This window comes from Hoplias malabaricus, chromosome 9 (assembly GCF_029633855.1).
Source record: "Hoplias malabaricus isolate fHopMal1 chromosome 9, fHopMal1.hap1, whole genome shotgun sequence".
NCBI classification, from domain to species: Eukaryota; Metazoa; Chordata; class Actinopteri; order Characiformes; family Erythrinidae; genus Hoplias; species Hoplias malabaricus.
Window position 1 is genome coordinate 34,977,961 of NC_089808.1, and position 18,421 is coordinate 34,996,381.

Below are 18,421 nucleotides of genomic sequence, written 5' to 3' on the forward strand. Positions count from 1 at the left end.
TCTTTGGGCTCGAGAGCTCAGTTAACACAAAGGGTAAGAGATTTCACTTCCAGCCGGTGTGAAACTAACACGTTTGACATTCGTGTTCTCTCTCTCTCTCTCTCTCTCTCTCTCTCTCTCTCATCTCACAGCCTCTAATTTCCCTCTAGTCTCAGTGAAGGTCTAATATTCCTGTAGAAACATGACCATCAGGACCCCATGGGCACATCTCAGCGGTGTCTGATGAAAATATCACATCACACTGTTAATTGGATCAGAAAAAGATACTGATCTGTTAAATTTTGACAAGCTGTTTTTCTCATTTCTTCCCACTTAAAGCAGTACAGAGGAGCTCTTTTACTCTGACAGTGAGAGAAAGCATCATTTCTACTCTGTCAGTCCTGAAGCTGAATAATTAAAGCTGAGTTTGGGTGAAGTCAGGGAAGCTATAATGTTAGTGAAGCTTCAAAGGAACGGAAAGGAGCTTGGGGACATATTCCAACTCAGATTTAATCACATTGGGTTTCAGTACAGACACACACACACACACACACACACTATAGGCTACATACATGCACTACCTATAATCAGCCGTAACTCTAAAATGACCTCCTTGTTTCTACACTCACTGTCAATTTTATCAGTTCCACTGACCACACAGGAGCTGTTTGTAGATCTACAATTACAGCCTGCAGTCCATCTGTTACTCTACATACTTTCTTATCCCCATTTAACCCTCTTCTTCAATTACAAGGACCCACAGGACCACCACAGAGCAGTATTATTTGGCTGTTTGCTCATTCTCAGTACTGCAGTGACCCTGGTGTGGTGGTGATGTGTTAGTGTGTGTTAAATTGGGACAAATGGAGCAGACAAAGCACATGCTGCTGGAGTTTTTAAAGTGTCATTGTTGGGCTAAGAATAGTCCACTAACCAAAAACACACCAAAAGCAACCTGTGGGCAGACTCCACCATCCAATCAAGGACTAGAAGTTGACCAAGACAAACTGTGCAGCAACACACAAGGTACTGTAGGTGTGTCTGCAGTGCCCAGTGAGTGGACACTGTGTTCAGAAGGTTGAGATCTCCAGTGATGCCACAGTCCACAGGTGTGAGTGACTGGGTGAGTGTGTGATACCAGCTGATGGAGTGGCATCCAAGGTGTGTACCTGCTTTTTATCCAATGATTCCGCATAGGCTTGGGACGCACCATGACCCTGATTGAGGTACCCTGAAGAGGTAACAGAAGACAGCACTATAAGGCACACACCTGGAGAACATCCCGTGGTATTGCATAGATTTCCATCATTCCAGAGAACACTGTTCCACTGCTCCACAGACCAGATAACGTGTTGTGTCAAATAGAGTTGGAAAATTCAAACCTGTAGAAATTCCAGTCCATGGTGATCAGAGATATGGCACATATGCAACGCGTATAGATTAAGTTGGGAAAATACTGGAGTATTCCCTTAACGATATCTCTCTCTGTCATTTTTTTAGTATGCCTCCCTTGCTGCCCTCTCATCCTGCTCGTAAAAGCAGAGAGGCATTTAACAACATAATGAGGGAGGCTCTCAGCTCAGCTCTCATCAGAGCTGCTTTAATATTCCACAAGTGTGCACTTTCATTTGGTCAGGAGCTAATAAAATGTGAAACATCTCGTCAGTATGAAAGACTTTTTAAAAGATTTTTTAAAATAAGTATAATGTGAAATATCTACAGTGGTGCAAAATTAAAAATAAATTATGAAATTCTACCTAGACGTCTCAGGAGCCTACATTTATTATTTTAATATAATGCGTTAACTAAATATTAAATAATCTATGCTAATCCATTAGAGATTCACATAGGGTCCACCCCATGATCTGATTAGCAACCAGCTATCATTGAGCCCAGCACGAGTACCCACAACACCCACTGTATCACTAGCACTTCACAGGGGTCATCAGGTAGGCACCTCCCCTCATCAGTGTTTCGCTGAATTAAGTCCACAATACCTCCAGAAGGCTCAGCAGTGAAGTATGGCATCCCAGACCCACCACCCCACCTTCAAGCCAGCTTTACAGTCATTACTTACGCTTAACCATCAACAACAGTAAATCCACACTGGCCTCCCTGGTGACTAAGGCTGTACCTAGCCCCACTGGCACCGTTAATGCATACTCAGTGCCACCAGTTACATGTGATCTTTACTTGCTACAACACCAACCACCACAACAGCACCTCTACAGTGCATTTCCCCAAGTAGTCTGTGCTCTCCTCATCATCCATAACCTATCTCCAATGGTCTTACATGTGCCTGCCACCTGTGTTCCCTCACCTCAGCCACCAGGTTTGCATACTTTAGCTTCTTCCTTTCGAATGCTTCATCTACTGCATGCTCAAATGCAGTTGTTAACTCTATGAAATAAACTTTGAAATAAAATCTGTTTACTTTCAGAGTACAGCACCATGCCAGAATCTGAATTTCTGAGGATGTCCGATTGTCAGTGCATGTAACCACACCCAAAGGGTTTCATTCTTGATGTGCAGTCATAGGTTTAGGGCTGAAATGGTGCAGTGACCTTCCTGAAGCATGCTGCAGGTTGTTAAGTAGTTCTTAAAGCTGCTCGCCTGCAGCTTTCTCTGAGGGAGCTGGGAAGGGGACAGGTTAGCGGTTAGCTGAGGAATGATGTGTTTCACTTTTTCAGAGGAACGTGTGATTGATGGAGTGTTAGATTCTGGTGTGTTTCTAGTGAAAGACCTGCAGGATAATATAACAGTGAAATGAGCTTCCTCCAGGCTTGCTGATGGATAACGTAGAGAACCTCGATTTCCTGAACACAGCTGATGAATGATTTGCTAACCGCTAGCGTAACACAGTCTCGTTTAGAGCGTGTTGTTTTGATAGCACTGACCTGTGGGAGTGGGAGAAAAGTTCAGCAGCTAATGGGAGCTAACAAGAAGATATCTAAAATTTGCTGTTGGAAAGAGAGAGATAAAGAGAAAGAATAATTACATAAGCTCTAAACAATATGTTGTAAAAATAAATATAAAGATCAAGTCTAAACTTTGGACAGTAGTTCATGATGTAACTGAATGTGTTTCATAATATAAAGGCATGGAAAGGGAGATAAAACAGTGAGAGACAATGTGAGAGAGAAAGAGCAATGGGAAATGTGAGAGAGAGAGGGAAAGGGAGAAAACAAAAAATGAGAGAATAAAGAGAACGAGAGACTGCTACACTAAAGCAAAAGTTGCACACTTCTAATTGTCCATATTCAGCTCCACTGACCTTATAGGTGCACTATGTAGATCCAGTTCATCCATTGCTCTACATATCTTTTTAGCCAAATGATATCCTCTTCTTCTATGATCAGGACCTCCGCAGAGCTGGTATTATTTGAGTAGTGGTACATTCTCAGTGAGTGTTGGGGATAATGTAGTAGATATTGATAATGTTTCATAAAGTTTTTTTCTCAAAATGTGTTAGCTCTCCAGTCTGTTTGCTTAAAATGGGTCTAATGTGTTTACAAAGCCCTGGAATCAGTAAATGAGTAAAGAATCAAAGTGTCTCAGTCTGGTATTCTCTCTCTCTCTCGCTCTCACTTTCAAAAGCATGAACCAAGATGAGGATACTGCTATATTCTTGCTTACCCATAGGTGGGTAATACTGATTTCCAAAACCGTGACACAGTTAACTGCATTGCTGTAAGTGCTACAAAACTAAACAAAATTGATTTACAAATGAGTTCCTGTGGTAACTCAAACAGTGACTAAAAACCTACAGAAGAGCCAAACTTCAACCTCGTACAAACAACCTACCTTTCCAATTAAAAATATGGAGCTTCTGAACGTAAACAAACCTGGTTTGAATTACCATAGAAACTCGTTTTTAACCTTTAACTCATTTACTGACACTGGAGATTCATATAAACATTAGACTGGTTTTCAGCACAAATAGACTAAAGAGCAATAATTAAAAAAAATCTAATCTTAATTTTTGATAACAATTGTGAGTGTCGCCTTTAAGGTGAGTCTGGTGCTTGTTATGGTTGGGTTTCTTGTTAGTGTTACTAAGTGCTAGGTTTAGTGTCAGGGTTAGGATAGTAATAGTCAGTGTTAAGATGAGGGAAGTCTCCATGAAATTGTAGAAGTCAATGTAACATTCCTACCATTAATGGAAATATGTGTGTGTGTTTCAGGTGTTATACACCCCAGTTCCTGTCCGGCAGCCGTAGATTTTGTGTGTAAGAGTGGGGGTTGTGTGGACTCCAGTGTGGTGTGTGATAGTAAAGCTGACTGTGTTGATAGATCTGATGAACTGGACTGCAGTGAGTACTTCTGCTCTCTAAAGTTACTTCCATTACTTAATACTGTTGCATCTGAAATGTCAAAAGCCTGTTGGAACAGTATGTAGAATGCAAAGACAGAGTGCAGTGATTTACAAATCCACTTTGACCTGGATCTAAATGAAAACGGTATATACCCATATAGGGGTGGATTCCCAGACAGGGATCAAGCCTAGTCCTGGACTACACAGCATTTATGAAGGATATAACCCAGGACTAGGCTTTAACCCTGTGTGGGAAACCAATCCGATGTTTCATAGATTCCGTTTATCTTATCAGCTAGGTGTTTTCTCATGGGGGCGGAGCTTCTGCCTACCCACCATCAGTGTAATCAGGACTTTGTCATTCCTATGACAACCAATGTGGTCTCATCAGGAAACACGACTAAAATCTGACCACAAAAATTGTGTCTAAAAGTTACATTTCAGAAATAAATCCTTTCTGAGAATGCTCATGAACCATGGGTGATTGAACATATGCTCATCTATGTTGTTTTTGTGCGAGTTATGGATGCTATGTGTTTTAGCTGGACTGGCAGGAGCCTGTGACTTCAACATGGCGGAAGATCAGTGGGAGTTGCAGTGTCAGCTGGAGCAGGACCTTGGGGATGACTTTGACTGGCACATAGGTCGAGGTCAAGTTCATCAAGGGACTGGACCCTCCACTGACCACAGCCCTGGTAAATGCTGTTGCTAAATTCTGCTCTTGTATGCACATTTAAGTACCCAACTTTTATATACCCTATATGGCTTTCAGGCACAGGAGATGATTTTTTTCTGGATCACAAACACCACTCCCAATCACCCCAAACGTTTTAGGTAGAGCACCATCTCTCCAGAGCGTGCAGTCCCATTGCTCCACAGTCCAGTACTGGGGACTTTACACAGAGCTAAACAAACACAGCACACGCAGAGAAGTAATATCACTGATAAAATACGGAGAGAACCAGAACGAAGAAGAGAGGGAGCCAAGTGAAAACAGCTAAAAACCAGAGCTTCTGCTACTCGCTCCTCACTCCTGGGCCCTTGCACTGAACTAAACTGTGGCTCAATGTCGTTTGAAGGAACAGGTGCTGAAACCGGTCGTTCTGAACTGGGCTGTTTAGACAGTCCTGTTAGTCACTTGTAGGAAAGAGATAGAATATGTCACTTTTCACTTATAAACATCAACAAAACATGTGAACCAGTATTTTGCACGTGACCTTATATAATGTAACAAGTGTGGAATGTGAACAAGGTCACATGGCAAACGGAATACAGTTTTCCTCCCTATGGGACCAGTGCCAGTCGGTACAATAAACGGCTGATTAGAGCACTTTCTGGTTCTGAAGGGCACAGAATTATTGAAATATTTAAGTGTCATTATAGGAATTCCTAGACAGGAAATTGAGCTATTCTTCCATTTATCAAACACCTTGAGGGGATAATTGTGGACAGAGTGAGAGCTCAGAGGACAAGTGGAAAGCCTCCTGCAAAGCAATGCAATAACTCTGCTTCCATCATCTCTATTATCCCTAAAGATATAGCATGAGTCATAACTAACGTGTAGCCAAAAGAATGTGGACACCAGACTGTTGCTGAATGATAGTCCGGCTCGCAGTCGACAGTCCATTACTTCCCACTGTTGTTTACTGTGCCTTTTTAATCCTGGCGTTCATCAAAGTGTCTGACTGATACAACAATCGGACCTTGAACTTATGTCCTGAGCATCATTTGTATGGAGATTATGCAGGAAATACATATATAACGTAACATATGTTAAAGGGAACATACCTCTTTTTCACAAGTGAACACAGTTCTGGGTCTTAAAGGAATGTCTGTAACATGCTTTGGTCAAAACGCCACAGGGATCAAACACCACAGCAGTTTCAGCGCCTGTTCCTTTAAATAAGAATGAGCCACAGCTCAGTTTAGTACGAGAGCCCAGGAGGATTGAGTCATTTTCACTCTGTCCTCTCAGTTTTTGTTTACTCCGTATTTTATCACTGCTCTAATTTCTCTGCACTGGGTTGCGTTTGTTTTGCTCGGTTTAAACTTGTTTTGTGTCTTGACATAAATGCAGCCTCAGCACTGTGATCAGCACTGTGTAAAATGCAGCACAAATAAGTATGACTCGTTTTATCCAATGACTTATTTAGCTCACTCTTATATCTATATCTAACTCTCACACTATATCTAGACAATATATTTGTATCTGTTATTTAGTAGTTTTGTGGTATGTGTGAATGCTGAATTCTCTGTTTAACTGTAGTGTGTGTGTGTGTGTGATACTGTGAACGGTGCATAAGACGGGTCGGGGGGCTACCTGTACGTGAACTCGGCCAAGCGGAAAGAAGGGGACGTTGCCAGGGTAACCACCCAGCAGGAGTTTCCGGCCAGTGTGGGTGTGTGCCATCTGCGCTTCTGGTTCCACATGCATGGCTCTAAAGGCATGGGCACACTGAAGGTGAGGAGGAACGGAAGCGAGGGTCCCTGGACAAATATTAAATCTGTTGATTGCTTTACAAGAAACCTGAATTTGGAATTAGCTCAAGAATTTAATGAAGAGTGTTTTGCTCTGTGTCACCTGCACCTGTGTGAGAAACCAGAATGCAGCTGAAGCAAGCTCTATCTGTTTCGCTTCCAGGCGCTTGGGCAACAAAACTCTGCGTAGTACAAAATATACCTTTACAAGGTTTTAAAACACTTTTGTGTAATGTATAATTGAAGTTCAAAATTCAAACGTTCTCCTGCTCTTTTGTCATTGTTTTGGTGACTGTTGCATAGTGTTAATAATGGGAGTTGTCATTTTAGTATAGAAAATAAACAAAAAAATTAAACCTTAAATATTACGTATTACTCCGCTACATTCCCGATCACTAACATCAAAATCAGCATTTTTAAATCGTCACATCTACTTTAACTTAATGGAACTCATAACAAATTCAGTAACTAATAAACTGTCATTTTTAATACTACGCAGCAGTTACCAGAATATGACAAGAGCAGGAGTATGTTTGAATTTTGAATTATACGTTACACAAAAAACACTTTACGTCATCAAATTCAAAACATAAGAACTGTCTCATTTTAATTCGTATTAAAAGTTTAGAATATCATTCATCATTCATTCATTATCTGTAAGCTCTTATCTAGTTCAGGGTCACGGTGGGTCCAGAGCCTACCTGGAATCATTGGGCACAAGGCGGGAATACACCCTGGAGGGGGCGCCAGTCCTTCACAGGGCAAGTTTAGAATATGCACTAGTTAATATCATGTGACACCATGCTTTGTCGTCACAAGGAATAACCTAGGAATTGACCTCCGTAGAAAGCTAAGACGAGCCAGTGAGAACTGACAAACGTCTGCTGGGATGCAGTTACCCAGTGCAGCTGTGTTGCAGGTTCTCACTGTGGGCAGGAGCGGCATTCCCTTGCTGATGTGGGCAACCAGTGGTAACCATGGACACAGCTGGCATTACAGTAACGTGGTCCTGTCCAATCCGCTGCCCTTCAGAGTGACCTTTCAGGCAGAGGTGGGAGTGGACCAGTGGACAAACATCGCCATTGATGACCTCTCTTTCACCCAGGAGTGTGCCGTAGGAGGTGCTGAACAATTACTTGCCCTTCCAAACTGTCCTTTCTCCCTCTCTCTCTGCTGTGTTATTTGGCCAAAGGTTTGTGGACATGCGATATTCCTTGTAAATGAAGACATGTCAGATTCTAATATGAGGAGATTGGCTTTGAATCACAAAGGCCACTCTAGCGGATCCCAATAGTGCTAAACGATGCTAAATCATGCCAGAAATCACAGCCCAGAGCATCCCATTTCTTACGGATCCTTGTAAGAATACTGCTATAATGAGCATTGATCTACCATAAAGTCTTACTATTTTCTCAGCCCCTGTGACCTCCATCCCTCCGACATGTGACCCGGGCTATTTCCAGTGCGTGTATCTGCTGGAGTGTGTGCCGCTGAGCTGGCGATGTGATGGGGAGGTGGACTGTGCCGACCGCTCTGACGAGGAGTGGTGTGCGAGCGTGGTGCCGGGGACAGTGCCCCCTCAGAACGGATGTGAGGTCGGTCAGTATCGCTGCTCTAATGGCTCCTGCGTCCCCTCACTGCTGCGCTGTGATACTGTGCCTGACTGCCCGCACGGAGAGGATGAATATGGATGCCGTAAGACACAAACACACACACACACACACACACACACATGCAAGATAGCATTCAGAAATATAGTGCCAGTCCTGATTGTGGGTACTTGAATCAGTATTAGCTATTTAGCTATTATTAGTGAAAAGTTTGTGGACACCTGTTCATCCAATATTTCTTGTAAACTGAAGGGTATTAATTGGTAGTTCATTCCACTATACCCACCTGGTCTTTTCTGCAATTTCCTAGTACAGGGGTCACAAACAGACTTGTATGGACTTGTAACTGATAAAATATTAAGAGCTGTCTCATTTTTTAAACAGAGTGTTTGTTATAAATGGTGTGACCCTTCTAGTCATTATGGTTCAGGTTTAGCGCTCCAGGAAACTCACAGACTAATCACATGCATTTCTGCATATCACACGTGAGAGTAGTCAGCCAATCAGATCTGTGCATTGAGCTGAGAGCTGTGACTGGAATGAGTGACTCACACAGGGCAGGGATCCAGACACCTGTCCCAGGGCCAGTAAAAATAGGTCAAGGGACATGATAAAAGCTCTTTTGGGACACTTCCAGGATGACAATAAGTAAGTATACAAAAATAAGGGACCAATTACGGGTGGAAAGCTTCATAACGCTGAACATGGATTCCCACCCAGACACACCACACTCCTCACAGACAGTCACCCGGAAGAAACCCACACAGACACAGGGAGAACACACCACACTCCTCACAGACAGTCACCCGGAGGAAACTCACCCAGACACAGGGAGAACACACCACACTCCTCACAGACAGTCACCCGGAGGAAACCCACGCAGACACAGGGAGAACACACCACACTCCTCACAGACAGTCACCCGGAGGAAACCCATGCAGACACAGGGAGAACACACCACACTCCTCACAGACAGTCACCCAGAGGAAACCCACACAGACACAGGGAGAACACACCACACTCCTCACAGACAGTCACCCGGAGGAAACCCACGCAGACACAGGGAGAACACACCACACTGCTCACAGACAGTCACCCGGAGGAAACCCACGCAGACACAGGGAGAACACACCACACTCCTCACAGACAGTCACCCGGAGGAAACCCACACAGACACAGGGAGAACACACCACACTCCTCACAGACAGTCACCCGGAGGAAACCCACGCAGACACAGGGAGAACACACCACACTGCTCACAGACAGTCACCCGGAGGAAACCCACGCAGACACAGGGAGAACACACCACACTCCTCACAGACAGTCACCCGGAGGAAACCCACACAGACACAGGGAGAACACACCACACTCCTCACAGACAGTCACCCGGAGGAAACCCACGCAGACACAGGGAGAACACACAACACTGCTCACAGACAGTCACCCGGAGGAAACCCACACAGACACAGGGAGAACACACCACACTCCTCACAGACAGTCACCCGGAGGAAACCCATGCAGACACAGGGAGAACACACCACACTCCTCACAGACCCCTGGGAAAAAACAATTTTCCAAAATGTAAATGGCACCCGAACGGCGTACGCAGTCGTATTCGCCACTGGTAAAGTCGAGATTCTTGATGATATATGAGTTTACGAGATGTTACGTATATTGCAACCTTTTCCCTCTTCCCCTGGAGAAAACATCAAATATGCATTTGAATTGTCTCATTGTGTATGTTTTCTGTAGATATTGTGATCAGTTTTGTTATTACAACATTTAGTTGTTATTTAATGATTACGTTTTGGAGACATGTTGTGTACAGTGTGTGAATCTTCAGCCAAGCTCCTGAACAGCGTGAAGTCCTATTTACTACTTAACCACCCAGTATATAAAACCTTCCCTGAGAGCAAGGAGATGGCGGCCACTGTTGTTCCACTGAGGGCAAAGTTGGACGTCCACTAGTGTTTTGCACAGCGTTTTCTGGGCGGACCACTGCTGATTAAACAGAATTTTAGACAAAATGCCACATTTTAACACTTTTCCATTCACAGTCCAATATACATTTCCCTTCATTAGGTTCTTTTTGTTATTCTTTATAAATAACATTAGTGAATAATTTAAATCCAGCACAGTGTCAACATTTTTAGCATTTAATCATTTTATATCAGGCTTATACTCATTATTATATCTCTCAGAGTTGTTGGTAATATTTGTATTAGTGTGTTTTCCAGAATAAAAGTCTCTGTGAATGTAGAATCTGTTTGAGGAGATTATAAATGAGTTCTATCCTGTACAGGACAGTAATCTGAGTGGTCCCATGGTGGACCAGCAGTGGTCTACAGTCAGTGGTGTGCCACAGATATATGCTCGCTGTCTGTATGAGCACCCGAACACAGCATCTTCACCTACAAGTCATTAGGGACTTATTTACATATGCATTTTTATTTTTCAAAATCATTGTTTTATTTGTACATTTTACTTGAAATGAGAAAACGACGTTTCATTTCGAGTATTTCTTATGTATAATATTTATAAAGCTTGCTGAGATATATTGAAATGTAATTTGATTTAAAATTAACATACATAAAATGTTGCTATGACTACAAGGCTACTTCATTATGTAGGATATAGCACTGATCATATGCAGGTTATACATTATGTTCCCGGAACTTGGCTTGAGACAATGCTCTCTACCTGGACCTTAATGAATTTTAATTAATTACCCCTGCCCTAGATATTTATATAATTATCATTCCGATTTATACCAGCTTCAATGCAGGACAGCATAGAGAATGGTTAGTCTAATTTGCAGCACTTTCTACATTTTAATAAAGCATTAGGGCTAGGAAATAGCATATTCAAACTCTCTCTCCCTCTCTCTCTCTCTCTCTCTCTCTCTCTCTCTCTCTGTAGTTGTTGCTCTGTGTGAGAACGGAGGGCTGGTTTGTGAGAGCAGTGGTAGCTGTGTACCCCGCTCTAGGCGATGTGATCGTACTGCAGACTGCCCTCCCTTTAACCCTGACGAGTCCAGCTGCCACGGTAACACACACACACACACACACACACAATGTCTTATGCATGTTCATTATGTGAAAATTATGTAGCACATACATTACAACTCTGCATGACTCTGCATTGCCTAAGTTTAAACAACTGGGGGGAAACATTATAATTTTATAATTTTAATCCTTTTATAAACTGTAGGCGTGTGATGCCTGTGGATACTACTATTGTATATCATGTACTGATGGAGTGAGTCAGTCTGAGTAGGAGGTTTAGCTGTAGGAGAAAATGAGAGAGAGAGAGAGAGAGAGAGAGAGAGAGAGAGAGAGAGAGAGAGAGAGAGAGGATTGTCCTCATAGTACTGAGAGAAAATAAGCTCAGCCTGGTATCTATATAAAATAATGTAGATTCACTCTGCTGACTTTCTATTCCCCTGTGTAAACAGAAGCAGTTTCCCGATGTTTATAAACCCTTGTCTGTTCTATTTCATATGATTGTAATCCTTGTCAGAACTGCCACAACACATTCTTCAAGACCGACAGTGGAAAGACTAAAAAATGGACTCTGTGAATCGAGCACTTCTATGAATAAAGCACCTTGTATTAATGTGAAATCAGAATTAGATTTCATATTATGTATCACACACTAGCAAACAGTGTATCAGCTCTGTATGATCTGTAATTGATTAGTTTTACTGGTGATTAGTGATAGTGCGTGAGTGCGTCTGAGCAGAAATGTGTGTATGCGCCTGGTTTACAGAATGCCCCGCTGTTTACTGCATCAATGGAGGAATCTGTGTAGTGGGAAACCATGGGCCTGTGTGCATGTAAGTACAACACACACACACACTGTACATTAAAGTGTGGACACTGACACTCAGTTGTGTACTCGCAGCTGGTATATGGGATGCCCTGGAAAAGTTACACATGAGCCTAAGTCCCCCATGGCTGTGCACTTAGTCCTTTGCTGTTCAAAATGTTCATGCACAAATGTGCAGTGAGAATCACATCATTCTTTAAGGCTGTCTGGGTCATGTTACCCAGGGAGAGGTGTTTACAGTGAATTTCTGTAGTCGTGCTGTCCCACGGTGCTGAGTGAATGTCAGATTGAAATGTGAGTGGACCAGGGCTCAAGCTTCGAGTTTAAACATGAGATTTCAAACCTCTGCTAAAGCACTGAATCTGAGATTACACCGCTGCTTCTGCCAAGAAACTAAATCTCTCTCTCTCTCTCTCTCTCTGCAAACTCACACAGATCTTACTGATAAACCATAAGAGCTACTTACACCTCATGGCAAGGTCATAAGGCTGTGTGTATGAGAGAGAGAGAGAGAGAGAGAGAGAGAGAGAGAGAGAGAGAGAGAGAGAGAGAGAGAGAAAGAATGTTCAGAGTTTGTTAAAAATAAAAGAATGCCACAGAATGCAAATTACCTTTAGCCTGCGATCTACATTCTACGCCGTGAGTGTTTATGCGCATTATTGACCTCACAAACAAACCATTAATATTCATACATTTATTTACATTGTTTCCTGCTTTTCTGAGTTACGGTTTGTGAGTGTTAGAGCTCTAATCAGGCCTGAAATTTCAGTGAGAAAACCAAATACAGCATCAAACGTTCTGTTCAAGTCTAACCCATCTTCTGCCCCCATGATTTGACTGACAAAAGCTCTTTTGGAAACTGACCCATGCAGACTGGACTCGTTCTCCATCAGTGCCCTGAATAAAACCTCACCTTTAAAAAGATAGGATGGAACCACTTTTAAAATTGGACTGCATTTTAATTAGGTTATAAACACCTTAAAAGTCATTAATAATCACTTTTAACACAGAGATAGAAAGAGCAACAGTGACATTTTTGTAAACACCACATTATGATTAAAGTATAAAAAGACTCTGTTGGTGGTTAATGTATTAAACCTGGTGATTAAGTGGTTAAACATATTAACAAATGTGTGATAAAGCTGACTGGCTTAATGTCAACGGATGGGGAAGACAAAATAAGGTCAGTATCCGGCAAGATCTGAGGTTCAACAGTAGGGCTGTGCCATATCGTATCGTGTGCAATAACATTGCAAATGTTTTTTAAGCGATCAAAATAAATTATCGCGGTTATCGTGATATTCTGACTTTCATTGGGGCACAGCTTTTGCAGAATTTGCTTTCTGCTCAAAAATTCCTCTGTACAGCAGCAGATCTAATCAAAGATGTCATTGGAAGCTCTGATGACACAACTCTCTTACTTTGGACATGTGACATATGGAGCAGTCAGTGGGAAAGGACATCACACAGGGCAAAGTCGAAGGTCAACCGGGAGAAAGACGACCTACTAGACTGTCGATAGACACAATCACAGCAGCCACGGATGCCATTCTCTCATGCCTTAGTCTGCTGGTGGCTGACTCTTTGAATCAGCTAACCATGGAGTTGCTATAAGTCAACACAGAGTCAAAGGCACCTCATTCATTCATTCACTGTAAGTGCTTATCCAGTTCAGGGTCGCGGTGGGTCCAGAGCCTACCTGGAATCATTGGGCGCAAGGCGGGAATACACCCTGGAGGGGGCGCCAGTCCTTCACAAGGCAACACAGACACTCACACATTCACTCACACACTCACACCTACGGACACTTTTGAGTCGCCAATCCACCTACTAAACCGGAGCACCCAGAGGAAACCCATGCAGACACGGGGAGAACACACCAACTCCTCACAGACAGTCACTCGGAGGAAACCCATGCAGACACAGGGAGAACACATCACACTCCTCACAGACAGTCACCTGGAGGAAACCCATGCAAACACAGGGAGAACACACCACACTCCTCACAGACAGTCACCCGGAGGAAACCCACACAGACACAGGGAGAACACACCACACTCCTCACAGACAGTCACCCGGAGGAAACCCACACAGACACAGGGAGAACACACCACACTCCTCACAGACAGTCACCCGGAGCGGGAATCGAACCCACAACCTCCAGGCCCCTGGAGCTGTGTGACTGCGACACTACCTGCTGCACCACCGTGCTGCCCTTCAAAGGCACCTGATATAATCAATAATCTGACATGTTCTAAGATAAATCCTTACTTTATTAATGCAATTTAATCTGTGAATAAAACATTACCAGTGTTTGTCTGCATAATTTTGTGTCTGTATTTTGGGTTAATGGCTTATTTCTTTCCTGTCCAGCTGTCGATCGGGGTGGGTTGGCAACCGTTGCCATGTGCAGCAAAAGCCGGTCCCGCCCACACCTTCTGATGACATTCCTGTGAATCCCGACAGTGAGATAGGTAACTATTTGTATGTTCATATAGTAAAAAATGAAAAAAACTTTGAAAAATCCTTTTTTTTAAGGATATGTAATTGTGTGTGTGTGTGTGTGTGTGTGTGTGTGTCAGTGGCAGTGTATGCTGGTGTGACTGTGGCTGTGGTTTTGCTGGTTATTGCAGTTGGCGTCACTATACTCTTCTTTCTACAAAGAAAATACACAACTAAGTAGGTTTAAATACAATAAAACCATTATATGTAAAGCCTAAATATTATACTACAATAATACTACAACTACCAGAATAACACTTATCTATGTACCACATTCCTTCTCACTGAATTTTGAATTTGAATCATATTATGAATTATAGTTTTGCTTTATTTTATATGTTTTTGTTGTTGTTGCTGTTATTATTGTTGTTAACTGTGTTTTTTGACTGTCCAGATGTTCCAGCTTGATCTACACTGAAGAAACACACATTTCTGGTGGTTCCTTGGGAAGAGAGGTCAGTGAAAAGTCAACTCGAAGGCCCTAATTGGACGGGATTAGTTTTACCTGTGGACGTGGGGCTAAAATCATTTCTTGAGTATTTCAGTAGTTTTAATCCCATCTGGATAGACCATTTCAGTCATTTTTCCAGATTGCGCGCTTCCGGTTCAGGAAAGATTCCGAAGCCTGTTGCCTGTTGTAAAAGCATCAGTAAAAATGACTCAGTTTAATAATCCTGTCCGAATTGAAATGTGGAGTAATATTGCGTCATTTCCTATTGCGTCAAATGAGTTTTTCTCGAGAACAGAGGTGACAATTACAGACAATGAATGAATGTATATCAGTTATAAAAACCCCCAGACAGTGAGCATATATTGGTCCACTGGCATAAAAAGGCTGGCACACCACTGACTGTAGACCACTGCTGGTCCACCATCGGACCACTCAGATTACTGTCCTGTACAGGATATAACTCATTTATAATCTCCTCAAACAGATTTTACATTCACAGAGTGAATGTACAGTGCGAATCCACCATAAACATGTGAAAAAATTACATTACCCCAGCTCCCTGTGTAAAACTCATCTCGTCAGAATAGGGCTGATGAGTGTATGATTCACCAACTTCATATTTGGAGTTGTTTGTCAACTAGTATATTTGCATTATTTTGAGCTTTTTCACATTAAATACAATACATTATAATCATTCACTGAGTAAAGACTGCATTAATTCATTGTATTTAAACAGTAATTCTAGAAAGTGGTAACTTTACATGAGTTATTGATGTATTAAGAGTTTAATAAATGTTTCAGTCTCCAGATGTGAAAACCAGGACCTTTAAATCCAGCTGGAGTAAATTTGCCAAACCTCTCATCAGTGTATATCCATGGAGAGAAGAACTAGAGGTATGGACACACCTGACCTCACAAGTGGCTTACCTTAATGAACCAAATGTCTCACCACTCAGGCTTGACCCCTTTGGTTGGAAGAGAAGTGACACATACACATCAGCCAGAATTAAACACATCAGGGAGAATTCTGTCCACTGCCATGTTTTCTGTCACTGTGCTAAAGACACAAGGCTTTCTTTATTGTTAGACGCACTGTGGATTCACTAACTAAAGATCCAGGACCGTGGAGAATCCAGTCTTCCCCGCCTTCAGGTTACATTCCGGGTGTGGGAGAATGCATAAAATTCATCACAGTAACAGACAGCATTCCGGCATTTATTTATAATTTTTTATATCGAAGCTGAGCTCATCTGAATTCCCCGTCTCTGCTGCTGCTGTCTTCAGAAACGTTCCCTGCAGATATTCTCACACATTCTCACGTTCATATCTGCAGCTGGGACATAGGAAAATCAATCTGAAGACCATGAGGATAGGAGACCTGGTGTTGTGATGCAGTGAGAGGTAGAATTTCTGCATAATGTACATCCAAATAATACATGCAGCACTATAAAACCTATTCAAAAAGTCATGCAGTCTGCTGAACGTGTTAGTCAACAACGTTTCGCACACACACACTCTAGAGGACACTGACTGAGAGATTACCGTACAGCCTCACACTGAGGTAGAGTCCACGGAGACCATGAAACAGCCTGAGAGTGGATTACATGAGGGAAAACAAGCACAAACGAGACAAACAGAACTCAGATACAACACAAACAGCTGTAAAAAATGGTTTAAAAAGTCTCCTCAGCCATATGTGTTGATAATTTACACTGATCAGCCAAAACATTACAATTTCCGCTTTGTATCTACACTGACCATATAGGTGCACTTCGGAGTTCGACATCTGTTGCTCTGCATACTTTATTACCCACCTCTCCCCCTGTTCTTCAATGTACAGGACCGTTTACGTGGTGTTAGTGTGCTGCTGATGGTATGATCCACTGGTACAGCTTATTCATACACTCGATTAGAGTAGACATTGTTTAATAATCTTAAGACCATGCATCTTCAGGCTTGGGCTTGAACAGTGTGTGTGAGTCTGTGTGGAGATTTGGGTTCAGAGCAACACCAATTTCATACCATAAAATCCACTTTTTTTTTTGGATGCCTTTCCAAACACATGCTGGTAGGTGGATTATTTATTTTGTGGTGTTCATAGGTGTGAATGAAGGTATGACGCCCTGTGTGTGTTACTCCAGAATCATCGCGAACCTGAACAAGATATAGATGCGAATGAAAATGAATCAGTGAATGAATGCATGCATGTACTTATTCACCAGTGTGAGTTCCATTTGTCAGTAGTTTTTCTCTCTCCATTGTTTTGCTTTGTTAATTGTTAATTATTTTATTCCAGATGTTTTTAACAGCACGGTCCAGAGGAATTCTGGGTTGGGGTTTAGTGGTCACACCAAGTTTAACAAGAATACCGCAGACATGTTTTCTCATTACGAGAGCACAGCTGGCCCTGTTAGACTAGACTCAAACTCTCTTGAGGAGGCTTGTGCAGATTATAACTATGTGGACAGTGTTTTTTTAGGCCCTGTAATCCACATTGGGTTTGAAATGGTTTAATGACTCTGAGAACGACATGCAGAAAGCCAGCTTTAATCGAGACGAGCTACTGTACATTTTATCAGCATTAACCATAGAGAAGCACTTTGTATTTCTACAGTTTCAGACAGTAGTCACCCTTTCACCTGGTCTTCAGTGACCAATGTGGACCGACAGTGAGGGGACACTTCACTGTGTGTAAAATCTCCAGTGATCCACTCGTACCAGATCAAATCACCCACCTCATTGGTCCTCCACCCAAAACTGCCCTGGATTGTGTGGGTCCAGAGCAACAGACGGACTTACTACAATTACTGTGTAACTGTAGAACTGCAAAGTGATCTTGGACAGTGAGTGTAGATACAAGGAGGTAGATTTAATGTTTTGGCCAATCAGTGTAAGTAATATCTGTTTACCTTCAAAATCTCACTTTGTATTCTTGTGTTTTTGTGTTGTTTGTAGTGTCCTGCCAAACTGTCTTTCCCCAACCCTCTCTACGAGGACAGCAGAAGCTCTGAGGCCTAAGGACCCACTCACACACACACACACACACAAACACAGTGACACTTGCCTTGTGGATATGCTTTCCGTGTAATTTAAACCTCCTTGGTGGCATGACTGTACTTGTACAGCATCCAAACTTGTAAAAAAAATATATAAAAACTATGAAAATTTAATTGCTATAACTCTCCTAGGAAACTAGTGAGAGCAACTGCAAATTATCAGCTTATTACTCCATAGATTATAGCCTCCATTTCAAAGTTT

General features: G+C 42.4%; 1 protein-coding gene across 1 annotated transcript in view; it reads left to right on the forward strand.

The window, feature by feature from the left end:
• The window catches only part of malrd1 (MAM and LDL receptor class A domain containing 1), a 93,081-nt gene extending 74,873 nt beyond the window's left edge, over positions 1 to 18,208 (forward strand). Inside the window, exons 22-33 of the mRNA XM_066680271.1 lie at positions 4,164 to 4,292; positions 4,837 to 4,989; positions 6,598 to 6,755; positions 7,692 to 7,893; positions 8,189 to 8,467; positions 11,302 to 11,427; positions 12,151 to 12,217; positions 14,584 to 14,684; positions 14,793 to 14,889; positions 15,107 to 15,167; positions 15,965 to 16,057; positions 18,119 to 18,208. Of these exons, the coding sequence (XP_066536368.1) occupies positions 4,164 to 4,292; positions 4,837 to 4,989; positions 6,598 to 6,755; positions 7,692 to 7,893; positions 8,189 to 8,467; positions 11,302 to 11,427; positions 12,151 to 12,217; positions 14,584 to 14,684; positions 14,793 to 14,889; positions 15,107 to 15,167; positions 15,965 to 16,057; positions 18,119 to 18,181 (1,529 nt within the window). The 3' untranslated portion in view covers positions 18,182 to 18,208. The remainder of the gene's footprint in view (positions 1 to 4,163; positions 4,293 to 4,836; positions 4,990 to 6,597; positions 6,756 to 7,691; positions 7,894 to 8,188; positions 8,468 to 11,301; positions 11,428 to 12,150; positions 12,218 to 14,583; positions 14,685 to 14,792; positions 14,890 to 15,106; positions 15,168 to 15,964; positions 16,058 to 18,118) is intronic.
• Positions 18,209 to 18,421: the final 213 nt, after the last annotated feature.